At 32.8% G+C, this 19,216-nt stretch overlaps 1 protein-coding gene across 1 annotated transcript; it reads right to left on the reverse strand.

Moving 5' to 3' along the window:
- Positions 1-9,033: 9,033 nt before the first annotated feature.
- LOC112280528 (uncharacterized) lies at positions 9,034-18,514 on the reverse strand. Its single transcript, XM_073533056.2, has 20 exons — positions 18,203-18,514; positions 17,223-17,378; positions 16,841-17,013; positions 16,448-16,552; positions 16,201-16,350; positions 15,524-15,943; positions 15,294-15,368; positions 14,786-14,914; positions 14,052-14,126; positions 13,694-13,903; positions 13,040-13,204; positions 12,603-12,826; positions 12,093-12,210; positions 11,821-11,953; positions 11,306-11,513; positions 10,910-11,015; positions 10,654-10,794; positions 10,260-10,385; positions 9,863-9,977; positions 9,034-9,586 (listed from the first exon to the last, which is right to left on the reverse strand). The coding sequence occupies exons 1-20, from the start codon at positions 18,486-18,488 to the stop codon at positions 9,291-9,293; spliced, it is 3,411 nt and encodes a 1,136-aa protein (XP_073389157.1). The 5' UTR covers positions 18,489-18,514; the 3' UTR covers positions 9,034-9,290.
- Between the last annotated feature and the right edge of the window lie 702 nt (positions 18,515-19,216).

Below are 19,216 nucleotides of genomic sequence, written 5' to 3' on the forward strand. Positions count from 1 at the left end.
AGTATTTAAATTCAAGTGTTATGCATTAAGTAAAGATATTTTAAGTATCTCATTTTAGAACATAGCCTTGTAAGAGTACATACTATTGAATTTCAGAAGCAAGATCTTTTGTACATGTACTTCTTGCTCTTTTTGAACAAAACAACAAAGTCAAAAATTTGGTCAATGTTAACAAAATTATTTGTATAGAGTTTCTTATTAATGATGAAGATTTGTTAATATTTGAGACAATTAGCACTTGCATAAATCATTTTCTATGTAAACTTCAAAATATGCAAGTTCCATGGATGACAAATAAAATACATCAAAAGAGATATCTAAAAGAATATCAAGATGTAACATGAAGAGATGGTGATGGATATCCTCAATATCATAGAAATAATAATGGAAGAAATTTTAACATTGGAAATTACATTACAAATAGTTAAAATATCATTCTACTCTTAACAAAAAGTATAATTTCCATATCAATATTAGGATTTGTACTTCAATTTGTACTGTGAAATATATTTATAAGTACATCTATAAAAGATATGATTGTATAAAAATACAGATTAAAATCAAGAAAATAAGGTTAACTATTATATTGATGTTTAATATACCAAAGTCCTAAAAGAAGCAAGGCATTTGTATAAAATAAAAATGCATGATGAAGTTTCAAATGTAGTATAACTTACATTGCATCTTTATTGAATACATGAAGTAATATTTGATTCAAATGATGATACAATTAAATTTTTAGCATGTAGAGAGTGGCTAAAAAAAACTTTGATATTATTTTTTTAAATGTATAAATCTATAAAAATTGCTTAATAATACAAGTATTGTAAATTTTTATAGTATTTATTTTATAGAATAAGACTACAAAATATCAATTTGCATCAATTTTATATCTATTTTTTTATATATATAACATCTTAGTAATAACTTCATAGAAAAGTTATCCTAAAATAGATTTAGATTTTTAAAAATAGCATTAATAAAACTCATGTATCTTTTGTAATATATTAATTAGATTTTTTTATCTCATTCCTATGCATGTTCATTAATATTGTAGTCACACCAATGAATAAAATATCCCAATTAGCTTCTTCTTTGCCAAGAATCAAGGATCTTTTCTATCTCATATTTTAAATAATTATCTATTTCAATGCAAGGCAATGATGATTGTATTCTTTTTGGAATAGTTGATTCTAAATAAGCTTTTTAGAGGGAAACATGAAAGATTAGATGTACCTTCATAGATGTAGATAGTTCCAACTAATAAGCTATTGCATTGATTTGCTTTTGAATACAAAATGGCCTCACTCTTTGATAGTTCAACTTATAGTAAGAATGATTGATCTTGATATTTTGTTGAAGAAACCATACTTTATCTCCAACTTGAAAAGTAGAAGATTTTTTTCTAAATTCATTTGAAGATGCTTTATAAGGATCTTGAGCTATTTGTAAATGGAGCTTCAAAGTTGTTTGAAGATGTGACAATTATTTTATAAGATCTTTAGCTTCTAGATTTTCATCCTTTAATGTATTTAACAAATTAAGCTTTGGATGATAACCATAATTGGAATAAAATAGTGTTTGTTAAGTTAAAGTATAAAGAATATTATTATAAAAAATTCTATTAAAAATAAATATAAAATCTAATTATCTTATAGATAGTTGATGGTATATTATAAATACTATTCTAAAACTTAATTGACTTATTCTATTCGACTATCTATTTGAAAGAGAAAGGCAAACAAAAGTTTGATATCCACCTTTAATATCTCAAAAAAGAATTTTAAAAATATTGATATAAATTGAGATCTTTAATAAAAAAAAAATAATGTTATTAAGTAGGCCATGATATATATATATATATATATACATATTATTAAAAATAAACCTTATTTTTTCTTTTCCAAAAATTATCTTATTGCATAAGATAAAATGTACCATCTTTGTAAGTCAATCCACAACAACATGGATAGCATCAAATGTAATTGATGGCAGTAGATTAGTGATAAAATTTATTGATACTAAAGACCAAGGTTGCTTTGAGATTGATAATAGTTGTAAAAGTTTATAAAGATGATGTTAGAAATTCTTGGATTTTGAATAGATGTCACATGAGAAGACAAAGTCGTTTATGTTCTTCCACATTTGAGGCCACCAAAAACCTCAAGAGATAAGCTATAATGTTTTGTTAAATCCAAAATGACTTATATCTGGAAAATCATGACAAGATTGAAGAACACAAATTTGCATTGGTCTTTTTGAAATATATAAATAATCTTCAAAATATAAAAGATCTTCTATAATTTTGAATTTGTCATTGTCAAGGCATTGCTTGATATTACAAACTAATAAGTCTTTAGCTAAGATTGCATAAATTTGTTTAAAAAAACTTCAATCAATAAGTATAAATATAGAAGTAGTATATAGATGAAATTATTCTAGCTTCAAAAGAGTATTATATTGCTAATCAAATGTTACTTTTGTAATCTTTAGAACAAGATATGATCTCTTTGGTAAATCATTTGATAGTCTTTGTTGCTTTCATAGTCAATATGTAATCACAAAATCAAAACAAGATAATGACTTGTTACAAGAGTTTAGCAACAATTCTAAACTCAAATTGATATGAAATACTCCAAATTTTTGTGATTTGTATATATGGTCATAGGATATGTAGTACCTTCTAACAAATGATGTTATTTTAAGAAAAAGTCTACAATCACAATAAATTCTTTATTAAGAATCTTATAATTGATCTCTACAATTAAAAAAAATTTAAAATAAAAATTAGCAAATCCAAGAAAAAATTGTACATTCTATACTATCTTTAAAATTTTCCACTTTGTTATAGCTTAAACTTTCTTCAAGTCTATCAATAAGCCTTCATTGGATATAATATATCCAAAAAAATTCACTTTTGATTGATGGAATGCATATTTTTTAATTTGGTATATAATCTTGCATCTTGTAATTTTTACAAGACTACTTTCACATATTCTTCATGTTCTTTAAGAGTCTTGAAATAGATTAAGATATCATCAAGATAACAGAAAACAAACTTGTTCAAGAATTCTTGAAAAATATCATTTATTTTATATTGGAATATAATTAAAGTATTTATTAATCCAAAAGGTATGAAATTATATTCAAAATATTTTTATCTTATCTAAAATATTTTCTTCTATTTATTTCTATTTTTAATCTATACCAAATTATATGCTCTATAGAGGTCTATTTTAGTATAGATGTTAGCTTGACCAAGTAGCTTCAAAAGCCGTGATATCAATAGTGAAAGATAATAACTCTTCACTATTATTTTATTGAAGCCACAATAATCAATACATATTTGCAAAGATCCATCTTTTTTCTTCACAAAAAGTATTGATGTACTTACTGAAAATTTGAAATGCCAAATAAAGTTCTTTGCAAGATATTTTGTTAATGTAATCTTTTAATGCCAAAAGCTCATTCTATGATAGATTGTAGATTAGGACAAATGGTAGTTGAACCTCTTCTTGAAGTTCAATGGCACAATCATACAATCAATGGTCTGATAATATGTGAGGATTTTTTTTTTCTACGACATCTTGAAATTTCTTATATTGTCCTAGAATAGCTACTAGAAAGCTTGCTTCTTCACAAGCTAAAGTTGTATAAATAAAAAATAAAATTTCTTTCTTAGTTGTCTCTATAAAAGTCTTTACTTCCAAAAATAAAGACTTTATTATTGATGACTTCTTGATAAGTTTTACCTAAAGGGATTTTATAAAAAATTCAATCTTATGAAACCTTCAATCTATAAATGGATTATATCTTTTTAACCACAAAAATCCTAGAATGATAGGATTAAACAAGATTCAAATAATATTAGATACTATTTTTCTACTATAGTCATCAAATGATATTTCTAGTAATATTATCTCATAAATAACATTGCATGAAGATAAAGATTGACCATATATTCTTTCTATTTGTATAAGTTTTGACTTTTGTACTAAATTCTTTTTATAAAACTTAAAAAATTCATCATCTAAAAAGCAAGCAAATGCTTTTAAATTTAATAAGATATTTTTTTGAAGTCTTTGTAGGCCAAGAAATAAAGGTACACTAAAATAATAAGCATGTTAAACAAAGAGAGATAGACCTTAATGAATTTGAAGTATTCAAATGTCCATGTGTACAATCTTTATTGTAGTCGGGTCTCTTTGTTTTCCTGAATGATTGCACTCTTAGTCATAGTTGTATGTTATTTCTTTGCACATTTCTTAGATTTGTGACCTTCTTCACCACAATATAAGCATAATCTTTATTCAAATTTACGCTTCTTTTTCTTTGTTGTAAGAGGTTTTAACCATATTGCATCAATTTGCATATCGTCAACTCTAAAGTGTAGAAGTAATATATTTGTTGAAGTAGCAAAATACAAATTTTTGGTACATTGCTTTGTCAAAGTCCATGAGCATTGATCTTGATGACATTGAGATAATTGATTATCACACTTCATAACTTGGTTGATAGCTTTACTAAGTATTTGAAGATTAATTAATAATAATAATAAATCTTTCATATCATCTTTTAATCTCTAATAAAATTGATTCGTAAGAGCTTGTTTGTTCCAATTGATGTTACAAGTCAATTGCTTAAAATTAGATATATAAACTAATATAGAGGCTAATCCTTGATGTAATGAGCAAATCTTTTTTGTTATCCATTGAGCCTTATCATGTTTTCTAAATGCCTTGGCAAATATTTCTAAAAAAGCTTCAATTTTTTTTAAGATTAGAGATCTTTTTTCAAATAAAGGAGCAAATTAAGATAAGGCTTGTTATATAAATAAGGTTCTAATTAAATCAACTTGTAACTCTTTTGTTAGATAGCACTCAAGTTGTAGAAAAGTTATCAATTGAATTTGGTTAACAAATCCTTAGAACTTCAAGTATGTACCATCAAATATTTCTAAAAGATTAATTCAAGGCTCCTTACATTATTGAATAGGTGAATTTTCTTATTGAGGTATAGGTGCCACTACCTCTTTGGATATAAAAGCTTGAGAAAGTGGTTGCATCACAAGTTGACTTTCTCTAGGTCTTGCATCACTATGAAATCTTACAAAAAATTCCTCAATTTTAACAATTCTATGAATTAAAGCATTCAATGTATTCATAATAATATTTAACTTTGACTCAAGAAATTCAACCACATTAACATCTTTACTTCGAATCATCCTAAAAGAAAAATAAATAAATAAATAATAGTAGTTTAGAGGAAGGTACTCTGTAACCTCTAAAGTGCTTAGATGCTTTCAAAAAAAAGAGATAATCCAGTGTCTATCAAGAAGAATCAAGCTCGAATATTAATAAGAAGGTAGTCTTTTCAAAATATTATAGATATATTATACAAGAGACCAAATAAGAAGTTGAACATAAAAGTTTAAGAAGAAAGCTAAAAATAACTTGATTAAATTATGTGAGTACAAGATCAATACCTAGAAAAGTGAACTAAAGCTCTAAGAAATATATTCTTAAGACTAAAGATTCTTTCAACCTCAATTCCAATATATCTTAGGTATTAGGAAGCTTCTCAAGAAGTTTCTATGTTGCTTGAAGATAAAGCAATCTTAAGAAGTTTTTTAGATAACTTCTTAGAATTTTTTAGAATTTTCTAAAATATTCTAAAATCCATCTAAAACCTTCTAAGATATTCTAATTTTTCTAAGAATATTTTTTAGAAAGATTCTAATAGATCTTTTTAAAATATAAAAAAATATTTTAAAATATTTTTAAAATCTTCTTATGGATATCCATAAAATTTATTGATTCTCTATTAATATTGTAGTAGAAAAAAAATTGAAACGAATATACTACAAATTAAATATTTATGAAGCATGACATGGGATTAGGATGACTTAAAAAAAATAGTAGAAGAATGTGTACTAAAGTTAAATGATGAGTAGTGTATTATATATTTGGATATCTTTGCTTCAATAGATAACAATCTTAAAAATCTATATTTATTAGAAGAGTCAATAAGAAGTGCAAAAATATTTCTTTACAATACAAAAAAAATAAAGTTTTGAAGTAATAGGAATTTGTGTATTGCTTCTTTTAAAATTGCAGCATAAATTTTAATTATTGAACGGACTACATACTTTATGTTCGAAATTTTTTTTGATTTCAATAAAAATTTATTTTGGAATATTAAAAATAATATACCATATATAGATGTGCTAAAAAGGATAATTCTTATCATCCAAAGTGAAGTACCAATACAACATTGTTATAGTGCTAATGTAATTAATAGAACTCTTTAGAGACATAAATATCATTAATAAGATATTTGACAAAATTATTGTAATCTTTGGTAGATATTTTTAGTGAATTCTTTGTATTAATATTAAAGGTTTAACATATGAGTTCATTGATACTTCTTTGCAATAATATAAAATTTGGTCTTATATTAAAGTTTACAAGTTGATCAAAAATATATATTTAAAGGATGAATCTGATAAGAATTGGTTATTTGCTAGAAAGCTCTTAAAGGTATGCATTATACATGCTTGTTACTTTTAATTTTATTTTTGAGATATGATATTTATATTTAATATATCTAAAAATGATTTCTATTTGTAGATTGAAAATGAATCAGTAATTGTAGATCTACTAACAAATATAGTGGCTCTTTCAAAATATATGAATGTAAGTCTAATCCAAAATGATGTGATTTTAGTTCTTTATTTGAAACTACATAAAGATGAGATAAATGAAGATAAATATTTCATCAATAGATAAATTTTATCTACACAAATTTATGATATCGATGATTTAAAATATATATAATGGAATTTTTTAAAAACAATTTCACAAATTTATTTGAATATAAGTGAGGTATTTATTGAAGATGGTGCCAAAAATAGCAATTGTTATTCAACCAAGTATTTGAATAGCTTAAGTCTACTTAGATTACCACTATTTAATTTCAAACTAAAGTTTGGATGTCTAACTTATGTTATTGCAGAATATTGTTTTGTATGAAGGACTTTGTGATGGATCATACTTGGTCATTACTTAGTTGATTAATTGAGTAATAGAGATAAGATTTTTATCTATGGACAACAAGGAATAGTTGTTTTTTTTTTTTTTTTTTTTTTTTTTTTCTAAAGATCACATTATATCCATTATCTATTGAAATTTAGTTCAAGTTGCAACAAAGGTAGTTTCCATTAAAGGTAGCATTTGCAATGACCACTAACAAATTCTAAAGATAATCATTGAAGAATATAGGAATAGATCTTTAAACCTCTACATTTGCACGTGGATATTTGTATGTTGCTCTTTTACAATATTTTTTTCCAAATATGATAAAGATCTTTATATTAAAAATAATAAAAATAAAAATTTTAACATTAATATAATTTATTTTAAAATTCAAATTAATGATGGTTATTACATGTAATTCTTTTGAATTAATATACATGTAATTTTGAAGTTTATGAATTAGGTTTCTAAGTACTTAAAATTCTCATATTTGAAATTTATATAGGAATTTGAAAGAGTTCTAAGAATCCTTTAAATTATCTTCAAATCAAATCTCTTTATAATGAATGGGTGGACGTGAGATAAAGTATGGTCTAAAATAATGATTTTTATGGTAGCAACATGGTGAGGATACATAAACATGTTGAATTTTATACCAAGTGCATTCTATCTATAAATTCATTGATTCAATTTGCTAGTATATATACTAGCAAAAATTTGTGCCATTGGGCACAAAAAAGATATAAAATTTTAATTTGTTGTTGCTAGGTTGTAAATCAACAACATTTAAAGAAATATTGTCTAGTTAAGAAAAAAAAGAAATATATGTATAATAATAAAATCATTTATAATTTTTTAGTATTATTGGCAAGTATAATTTTTATTTATTACAAAATTAATAATGATTAATAGATCTTATTCATTAACAATATGGTTTTTTATAGGTTTTTTTGTTAGCAGAATGAAAGTATAGTTTTAAAATAAGATCTAATTTAGTTTTAAGATATTATTGATATGCTTTAAAATTCAAGTAAATTTTAAATAAAATACCATCAAATTATATATTAACAATAAAATAAAAATATAAATATAATAACTTCTATTTTTAAAATATTCTATATCTATATATATATATATATATATATATATATATACATATATGAAGAAATATTAAATTTATCCACTTAAATCTTAAATTGACCCACCTTACTTCCATAATTTAATCTCTACTTTTTTGATTCAAAAATAGAAAAACCTATGAACTCATTTATTTGATTTTGCCTTGATTTCTTACCAAATCTAAAAGTATAATGACCATATTTTATGGCACAAAAGAAGGAACTAAAGAAAAGTAGGGATAGATGGTATTGAATGAGGATGTGCCTTTGTATTGTGTATGCTAGAATTGGTTACCTAAGAGTGCTTTAGAATTGGAGCCAACACAAGGTAGTGACAAAGATCCCAAATTTCTTTAGTTATGAAGGATTTTTGGTTCATCTTTGCCACAGCCTATTAAATTTATATTATTTCTTATTTCTATATTAGTAAAATAGTCACAAAATTGAATAATAGGAGAAAAGTGGATCAACTTAAGATTTAGGTGGATTAATTTAATGTTTTTTCTATATATATATATATATATATATATATATATATAATATTATAATTAATCAATATTAAATTATTGCTTAGATTTTTTTTTTAAAATGATGAGTAAGCAAATAATGTATACTTTTGTGATTTCAAGATTGCTGATTAGTTTATATCTTTAACTATTTCAATATTTGTTAAAGAAGGTTTTTATGTTTCTAAAAAGATTATCACACATAGTATAAAGCTATTTAAAAAATATATGTCAAAATCTACTCAAATGCATTCCCATTTCAGTGCGAAGTAAGTCAATAGTTTTATGCATAGCAAGTGGCCCAGAAGCGCTTCATACGAAATAGTAAACGAAAATTATGACTTAAGTACAAGGACACAAGTTCCAGGCGACGTATTGGCGAGAACATTTTTATTAATACAATTTACCATAACTACACAGAAAAAATTGTTCACCTAGATAGAAGGGTTATTTTGCAAGCGACAGAGAATAATATGAGCTGCGACCAACTATACCCAGCCTAATGCATGAGCTTATCCGCATGAAGATTTTCATGGGAAAATAAAAATGCCTATCAAATATACTGGAACTGATGGCTTTACCTGTTTTCAAAACCTATAAGGAGGTGCTGGAGGTATCTATATTAACTAATATTACCTGCCCCAGCTCATTCGCATCATCCGTTTCAGACCGCTGTCCTCTTGAGGACTTTCACTAACAAGCAACTTTGCCGAGCCATTTATATAGTTTGGATCTTTCAAAAAACCACCTTCTCCGAAAAGATTACCCATTGAGATACTTACTGCTTTACTGGGAACTTGTACGCATCCACAGTCTTTCATAATGAGTTCCAAAGTTTCTCTTTGTGCTGGACCAAGAGTATCGAAGTTTTTCAGCACACGCTGTATGGTCGGCAACAGAAGCTTGTTCACACTTTCGGGTGCTAAATCTGGAGATCAACAAACACATGTACGTTTTCAAAGGAGCATAGCACACTATTCATATTCATAACTACATATATCACTCATATAAAACAAGTTAGCATAGACAAACTATGCATAAAGCCTGACATCGGAAATCTTCGCATGAAATCAAAAAGTACCTTTGTGTTCACAAGTTTCTAACACCGTATCTTATAACAAGAACCAAGGTAAGAGATATTGTATATTATAATCGAAAATTGTAAGAATCAATCACTGCAAGCAGGATAAACAAAAAAATTTACCAGTTACGTGTAAAGCCCTGAATGCTTCGCAGATGACGTCCACCCTCTCTTCCCGGTACGTCAACTTAGCGTTTAGCAATGGCACTTCAGACAGTTGCACCAGTTTACTCAACAAATGTGTGAAGCAAGTTAAGTCCCAGCAGTATGTGCTCTGACACACTTTACATCACAAAAAACCAGACGCAAATTTCACACAAAAGAAAGCTTTATGATCTTCACTCCAAGACTCATTTTCGATCAATTTTCCAAGATAGAGCAAAATTTATGTGTTGGCATTTGTTTTTGTTCTCTACTCTTAGAAAAAAATTGTAGTACCATCACTACACAGAAATCGACAGTGATTACAGAATCGTTCTTAAAGTCTAAACTAACGACTTTGTCCACGTTTTAAAAGGATATAATCTTGCAAGCTGGATGACTTGACTGAAATCGCGGCAGATACGGCGTGAATCACTGCATTGGTGACCACATGCGAACCATCCTCTAGGAAAGCATCCAGTTGCATTTTTACTTTGTCCACTACCTTCAGATTGAACAAACAGCGAGTATTCAATATCACGGCATTCCTATGTCTGGATTACTTATTATTACATGCGAAATCACAATCGATCATATTTAGGTCCAAATATCAGAGGCCCAAATACGTCCAAGTCACAATAATCACAATCAGCGAGCTACATCTGCAATAGTTAAATTAAATATCACTACGTAATAGCAAAACCCGAGTTACCCTTGATCAATTAAATTGGGATTTATATATAATATGTAAAACACATTTGATAAAAATTTACCTCTTCTTCCCTGAAACGCTGAGATACGGCACCAAGTGCATCAATGGTAGCAATCTTGACATCCACGTTCGGATCTGTACCGAGTGTCACCAATGCTGGAATAATTTGTTGTGTTGCCGACTTCAAGGTGACTTTTCCAACCTGTGAGTAACCCAGAAATTCAGTAAATACTGGAACATAAAGAAACCTAAACCTATTTTTGACATTGTTCTAAATGCATAGAAAGAATTAAGGTCGAAATGTGGGCGTTTACTACCAGCAGTTTGGATAGTACAGCCGCACTGACTTTGACATCAGCATTTGGGCTCACAATAAGCTCCCATAATACCCCCACGATAAGTGCAAGGTGTTGATCAAACATGCTGCGTGCATAAAACAAGTCAGACTTGAGTCGGTTTATCATAGATGTGTACGTTGATACAGAACTATCAATGTAAACAAACATATTAAACAGCAGACTTAGGCGACCGAATAATTCTGACATAATAACACGTAGTTTAGGGTACTGATGGAAATGATCAGCACAGGGGGAACAAGGACATGGAACGCACACGCATAAATACTACAATTGATTGAAGATGAATTATAAGCTGAATTAGGGCCTGACAAATTGAATGAATCTAAACATAACAGGGACGCGAAATCTAGTTACCAAAGAAAGCGAACCGAACTAATGTATTCTGGAGTTCGTATAGAATTCCAAGCACCGATCTTCATAGTTGACTTCAGAATCAACTCTCGAAGGTAGAGAGCTAGCTGTCCATTTTCCATCTCAGGAGCCCCTAATACACCGACTAGAAGAAGCGGTAGAACACACATAATTGCCAACTGTTCCTCCACCACTGTCCGTGGTTTCAGCTCTGCCAGTTGCCATGCAATCAGTTAGAAAAGGAAAGAGAAGTACATTCAATCCAAAATCAGAAAGAGACTTCTGAAGTTCGGTCAAGAGTAACTGAAGGTAGAGAAGGGTAAAAGGTAAATTACAAGCAAGAGCCTGCGAGCGAGTCCTATTTACTCACTCTTGACTAGAAAGAGTTTGCCTTAGCAACAGTTTGACAGCTGATAATACTGGAATTAGAAACATCAAAAGCAATTGCTTTTATACAAAATATTTCTATTTTTATTTCGTTGAAAGGATATATTAAAGTCCAAGACATAAAGATGAACCTTTAATGTGATCTGCCAACTGCTTTGAAAATTGTGAGCACTCAACATAATCACCAGCAGCCAAAAGAAAGATTCGCAACATAACAATCTTGACGTAGCTGCTGCCAAAGCACTCACAAATCCTGTGAAGGACCTGCATAGCAGCATAAGCTCAAGACTTTAGAGCGTACAGATTTCAAATAACTTAACGCGAAGGCAAATGGCTTTTCCTAACGCGTTACAATGACAACTTGGCACATTGCAAACAATCTGGTTCAGACAAGAAAGTACACCTTGCAAATTTGTGTCCGAAGACTTTCCTCTTGACAAGATAACATATGGGAAAGCTGAAGCAAGGTTGGGAAACAATCCTGAAGCAGCCAGTCCAAAGCAGGCCACTCCATACTTGATCTGCACAATGACCAAGTATCAGCTTCAGCTCTCAAAGGCAAATGAAATAAAATCAATCAAATGAACAGAATACAATAGGTAAATTATAGAAAATTTAAGCAGAGAGAAAGTGCAGAATCTCAACAGAATCTTGGTAATAAAGATAAAAACCTGCGTAATATTAATCTAACTTATAAACTTAGAAGAGGTTTGAGGTAATTTCATTCAAATTGGCACTGCGTGAATCTGGATGACAATTACACATTGTATATACTGAACCTTGGAGGTTAGGTGATATGATTGGAATGGTTGTAACGACAATACACGAGAGTAATATCACTGAAAAGAACATGAGTCATAAGTTCCAGCAGAACTTTCAGAAAGTTGACCACAATAATGAAAAAACTGTGAACCTGATGTATAGTGTTATAATATCTTCTGTAAAGAAGCAGGCGTTCAAATCAGTACTAATTGTTTCACTTGAGAACGGACACGAATTAACAGCAGCTTCTTGAACCTCGGGAATCAATTGCATGAGCAACCGCAACAACACATCAGTGTTGCTTCGTCTCCTGTCGTCAAGATCTCGGAGTTGCGCCTCCAAAGTGCCTTCAGTTTCTGAAATGCGCGGACATCTCTGCCAGCACACACAAATCATATGTAACTATCAACTCCCAGAATCATAAATAAATGTCAATCGACTGGTCGCACAAGTAAAGAGAATAAGTGGACTCAACTTGCACGCCCATATCTTCATTTAGACCGGGCACATACGAACACTGCAGCACAGGCTTATCTGTGATGTTGTTATAGCACAAATATGCGAAATTTGAATTCTCTTACAGTATACCTGGGTAGTCGTCAGAAGCCGAGCGAGAACTCCACGACACAGATGAGTTAAAGAATACTTTTCCCGCTTGAGCCATAAAATCAAGCCAGGAACAACCTCTTCCAAAGTGGTTTCAACCACGGGACCAACAGGATCGCAGGTCAAATCTAACATAAGAGCCTCCACCTGTGCACAACATTGTCGCAAAAACTACAATTAAGTAAATATCACCACGTTACTCGAGGTGTTAACATATGTATGGTACCAACATAAATTGCTAAGAGACTCTAATAATAAGCAAGTGTGAATATGCCAAACTTCGAAAATGACGACTTTTTCTAAAATCTAGCATTGATTAATTAAAAAAACACAATTGCCAACTTACAGACTACGCATTGCACATATGAACAATAAAAAATCACTTAGTAACAATAATGTCATCCAATCAACGTCCGTTCCTTTATGATCTCCATAGACGACACTAATGTAGGTCAATGAAGGCCTGGGTAACGGCGGCTCTTGGCAGTAACTGTAGGTGACTGCTGGAAAATCCCCCGATGCCACAGGTTCTGCACCCATTACTACAGTACTAAAACTAAAGTGCTTACTTCGTGCATCAGGCACTGAGGATTTCAAAATGCAGCTTCCGTTAGTTGTAGCCTTGGCAGGGCTGACCTTGGAATAAATATCGACGTTGGAGAAGCGAGGGAGTAAAACTGCCAAATTATGAGCTGCAGCCTTGCGCACAATTGGTGCCTGATCCCCCACTAGCTGTTGTATTATTGATAAAATGAGAGATGCGCGCATTTCATATCCAACCATTAGACCAAGCTCCCCACAAGACTGCGCAACAAGAAGCCTCCTTTCTTCATACTTGTGGTCAATCTATAAAAGAATCCGTAAAGCAGATTTCAGCACAGTATAAGCTACATCTTTCCATAATGCGGTCGACAGAGACGAGGAACTTGCAGGAAGGAAATCAATTAGAAGCCTCAGGAAGAATAGAACATAACAAGCTGTAAATACTATCAACCTGCTCCCAACACTGTGGTAATAATTCGGTTTCAGTCCGTAATTGTCCGACATTCCTTGATAGCTCTACACAGGCCTGCAATCCAAAAAAGACAGTAAAGATGGAACTTCTAATGAAGACATATGAGAAAGCTACAAGCTCATCTAACGAATTCCAAAAGATCGTAAACAACTTAGGAATATTAGATATAAAATTGTCCAACCAGCTGGCAGCCCCTATCCAGAGCTCTAAGTCACTAGCTCCATTTATTAACCATACATCACAGTATCGTAAATACACTAAATCGACATGTGAATTGTCAGAAAGGAAGAGAAGCAAGAAATCAGACTGAACACTAGTGGAAATTTGAACAGTAAGTTATTAAGTTTATGAATGACATCCACGCCCTGTTGAACAAAAGTGTGAAGCAGGTAGGTATGACAACAGCTAAGCTCCATCAATCTGTTATGTAAAATCTTCTGAATGAGACTTGAGGCTCCAAAAACGTTAGAAAGTAACGAGAACGTTGCTAGAAGGGAAGTCGAAACCATAAAACTACAGTTGTCTTATTCCAAAATTCGCACTCAACTTGATGACACGACATAAAACTTTCAAATCTTTGATTGTGCAAGCAAGACATTCAGAACTGCATCGAAGAAGATACATCTAGTGCAAGGACTGGTTAAAAGGTATTCAAATACGCAATTCCAAGAAACGATTTTTCAATTCTGTAAGAAAAGATTCATGAAACTTACATCCATAATTATGCGTCGTTGCTGTTCATCAGGCTTCTTAATGAGATTAAACAAGAGATGTGTGAGAGAATCTCGCACACTACAATCCGGATGTTTCTCAATAGCGCAGCTTATGAGAGGCAGTAGCTCCTATGAAAATGATCACAAGAGGTTGTAAAAATTTCAGAATAAAAACAAGTCAAAGAAGGTGCCAAACATCAGCAGAGCATTAATTATGTAACGTTATTCTCTATGACGGTAAGTCAAGGATTCAGAGAGATGCACAGGAGTGAGAGTTTCGCTGTGCAAACACCATTTCCAATAAACAGGATTATGAAACCATTCCAAATGACACTCGAGAGTTACGAATTGCACAGTAAAAGCATGTACATTTTAGTACAAGAAAGGAATCAATAAAGAAGAATGAGAATTGATTGTTTACCAGTGTCCACTTGTAGGTGAACATACTGCACAGTGAATATTAAATGGGACGCGACTGACTCAGATTGATACATGGTAAGTGTAGAACCTCTCGGTGATTGATCAGGACAAAAGGAGCAATTTTAGGTAAAGCATCCGCCAGTATATGTACAGTTCCAAGCTCCTGCACACACAATTCGATAAAATTTGGTGTTCGATCAACAAAATGACCTGAAAGTTATAAAATTAAGTTTGAGGGACTACCAATGCTTCAGCAAGAGTAAAGAACGCGTTCAAGCCATTGTAGAGAACATTTATGGAATTTGTAAATATACTCACCGACGTGCGCTCATCCTGAAAATCCATCAAACCCGCATGGTTGTTAAGATCAAGAAAATCAGTAATTTCTCCACTGTCGTCTCCTTCGTCTGGTGTTCTAAAACCGTTGCTATCAACCACACTTGAATTTTCATATAGATCTGCAAACCTATCCTCCATCGGGTTCGATCCGCTTAATGTCATTACACATGCCTCCTCTGTACTCTTCTCAGCAACTTTCTCCACAGTTTCTTCACATTTCAATCCTAGTGTAGCTTCAAAGGATGTCATCTGTGCAGCTACAGACACTTGATCCTGGTTTACCAGAAGTGCCCTGCTAGAAATCACGTTTTCGAGTTCCAACTTCAGTGAGGTCACCTCAGCTCTGCAGTCATTCAATTGTATGGTTGATTGCTCGAGAGATTCTTTCATCTGTTGCACCTGATGAGAATGGAGACACCAATAAAGATGAAGAGTTTTCGGGCATTGAGGTGCCTTTACCATTAATAATAACCAAAAAGCTAAAATCCAGTATCTCTAGAAAGAAGATTCCAAGGCCTGATATTTGTAGAAGAAGATCAATCTTCAGAGCCTAATTCCCTTTGGATTTGCAAAATTGTAGCTTGATGGAATTTTAAATGTAAGATGATGAAACAATTAATCATAAAAATACAGGAGTGGAAGTGAAATATACTTACATGCCTATCCTTCTCCTTCAAAGCTCTCCTCAAGCTCTCCGCTGATTTAACCATCGACATATTCTCTACTTTGAGGACCTCTTTTTCTTTGGAAAGCGATTCTATCTCTTTAAGAAGAGCATCCCTCTCCTTGTGAACAGCATCCTTATCCTTTAAAAAACACAAACGAGGAGCACATAGAGCATATGTTAAGTGGTCTTCACATGCAAACGCTTGACTAACAAAGAGTAACTAGAATTCAACACACCTGCCTTGCTTCAACAGTGGCTGCAAGGAATGCTCGATAGTATTGGCGAAGAGCTTCTGGAACATGGGCAGCGGTGTGAGGCCAAGAGTCCAAATCGATATTCACCTGCAAAATCGAACGAATTTTATCATTAAAATCAGAAAAAGACGAATTCGATTCAAGCAAATAAAAATTTAGACCTTCTCTTTATTAAAAAAGGTGGAAGTCAATAATTGTAAGCAGTTAAGTGAGCGTTCTAAAATTCCAGTGCAGCTAATTACACTACAAATACAAAATCGAAGAGGGTGATGATTAAAGACCTAGACACACGGGCTGACCAGTGACGATAATACAACACATTTTACTTTGCTGCATCCACGAATACGGTAAAAGACCTTGAGCTTTCTTCAATACCTCTTCTTGGAAAGTCATGGCAGCAATTTTATAACCAGCGAACATTAAGTACTCCTTCACAGCACAGTCAAGGACTAATCTCTCTTTCTCGCCAAGCAGCTCTAAGACTACTGCATTTCCAGAATTAGCCGAAAGTACTTCCATGTCACTTTCAACAACTCCTACACAATCCTCTGCAACAACCACCGGTGTGAAACAAACTCAGCTGCACATAATTGCGATTAAGAATAGATTAATTATTTCCAAAGTTTCATTAAGCTAGTTGAAACTCAAGAATACCGTGTAAGATATTAATCAGGCCAATAAGAGAATTGTTACTATAGTCGCAGGATCAAAGTAGGGGCAAAACGTTGGGGAGCAACGCAGAAGTAAATCTGCGTACCAGACTTCAGCAAATCCGCGGAAACGTCAAATTGAGTTGCTGATTTCTCGTGCAAATTCTTAATGTCTTCTCGTGCTAGTCGTAGTTCGTATTTACACAAAGCCGCATGTTCCAGGGCCAATTCCTTCTCCCTTACAAGCTGCACAGCATCAATTCCTACACCAGTTCACATTAGACTAATACCTAGAGGCAAGAGAGGTCTCTTACACCATAATGGTTCAATTGACGTACATGTAACTGTATGTATATCACTCTGTTATATACCGCTCTGAACGTGATTCATGACTTCCCCGTACAGCGGAGCTTCTTCGCATAAATTTAATAGTCAAGCTCTATGATGAACTTGGAAAGAGGATGTGAACGGAAAATTTCTAATCTTTAGATTCACAGGTTTAGCAAGAGTGGTTAGCGTAGGAAAGATACTCCAAGAATGATCAGCCATTCAGAGATCTACTCTCTTGAGACTGGCAAGGCAAGAAAAATTAACAGAGTTCGGAGATGAAAGAGCAAGTGCGAGGGCTAACATAGCAACCATCTACATTGCGAAATGCACAGCTAATCTTGATGAACAAAGCAGATGCTCCTCTGCGTGCTGAGATCCAAATCACCAGAATGTGGAAGTGGATTTCTGGGGTGCGAGGCAAGATCAAAGTGGCAGAATCAGTAGATGTAGAGTAGATAGAAACCCCTCGTCTGATCCATTAGTGAAGATCTCTAAAAAAACTGAAAACCCATAAAAAGTGAAAATCTGAAGAGAGCGAAAAACAAAGGTAAATAGCCAGATTCTGCATACACTGGCGCCAACCGAATTACAGGAATAATATGTCACATTACTGGCACTGAACCCCACCGCGCTGAAAACTCTCAGTTCACGACATAATGCGTAAAACAAACTCGCCAAGAAATTTGCCTCTCGACGGCATACATTCAAGAACGACCAAGAATGAATCCCTGCATCGCCTAAACCGGGAACTACCAACCTTGAAGTGCGTTCAATTTAACAATCTCTTCCGGCGGGAATAGATTTGCATTGGCAAAGAAAAGCTGTAACTTGGTGGCGCAATCCGCAAGTCCATCTTCCTGAAGCTCCTGGAGAAGCTCAAATGCTGTGAGAAGATAATTCTCCTGCAGCAAGAAATCAATGCAAGCCTTTCGAAGCGCATCTATGTCGCTGCTTCCAGGAATGAGGTGTTGCATCGCCATGGTTGCCTCTGAATGGCGTCCACCATGCCCAGCACTGCAAGCAACAAAGCAGAGCTGAAGCATCCGTGGGGGCACTCACACGTCGTGACAGGCCCTGCTCTGTTCCAGCCAACTCCCCCACCCCCGCCCCGCGCCATCTCATACCCGGGGATCCCCCCCCCCCCCTCCAGCCCTGACTGGGGGGTATCATCTGTCCAGGAACGACCAACTCTGTCCACGGTTCCTCATCCATAGCTCTCTGAATGTTTCTTCACATTCCGTTTGACAAGATGCTTGCCTGCAGAGTCTATTCAATATGCGCAGCCCAATTCCTCTCTGCTGTAGTGTTTCTTTTTGAGAATTTGAAGAGTTCAGGCGCTGAAACAATTTCTCGTTGAATCGTACCATAATGCTGTGAACTATTTCTGGTTTTTTCCAGGGAGTTGCTTTGGTGATAGATTATGTTCCCTGACGCTGTTGCTTCCGAGGTGTGATTGCTGTGAAATACGCTAGGATTAGTGCTTTTTGCAGGGAATAGCAATAATGTTCATTCCTAGGTATTGGTGGCCGGTGATTGTGAAGGGTTGCAGAAGCTATCGCGATCGCAAGTGATTACTCCCTGGTGCTTGATCGCAGCGGCTGAATTGATTGTGTTAATCAAACGTGCAACAGTGAGGCAATACACAAACTAAGATACAGTAAATATGACCCTCAAGAGTAACGCTGGAGTACCAGTACACACACTTCACTGATGTTGCAAGAAAAGACGACGCCTTTTATCTCTCTGGGCGAAGATATCCGTACTTCTCTGC

This window comes from Physcomitrium patens, chromosome 3 (genome assembly GCF_059467195.1).
Source record: "Physcomitrium patens ecotype Gransden chromosome 3, ASM5946719v1, whole genome shotgun sequence".
NCBI lineage: Eukaryota > Viridiplantae > Streptophyta > Bryopsida > Funariales > Funariaceae > Physcomitrium > Physcomitrium patens.

Coding starts and splice junctions, on each gene's coding strand:
- LOC112280528 (XM_073533056.2), bottom strand. CDS start 18,488: ATGCTTCAGCTCTGCTTTGTTGCTTGCAGTGCTGGGCATGGTGGACGC. Junction 14,915..15,293: donor TCCTGATCAATCACCGAGAG/GTTCTACACTTA, acceptor TCATTTTCATAG/GAGCTACTGCCTCTCATAAG. Junction 12,827..13,039: donor GGCTTCTGACGACTACCCAG/GTATACTGTAAG, acceptor GTGTGCTGGCAG/AGATGTCCGCGCATTTCAGA.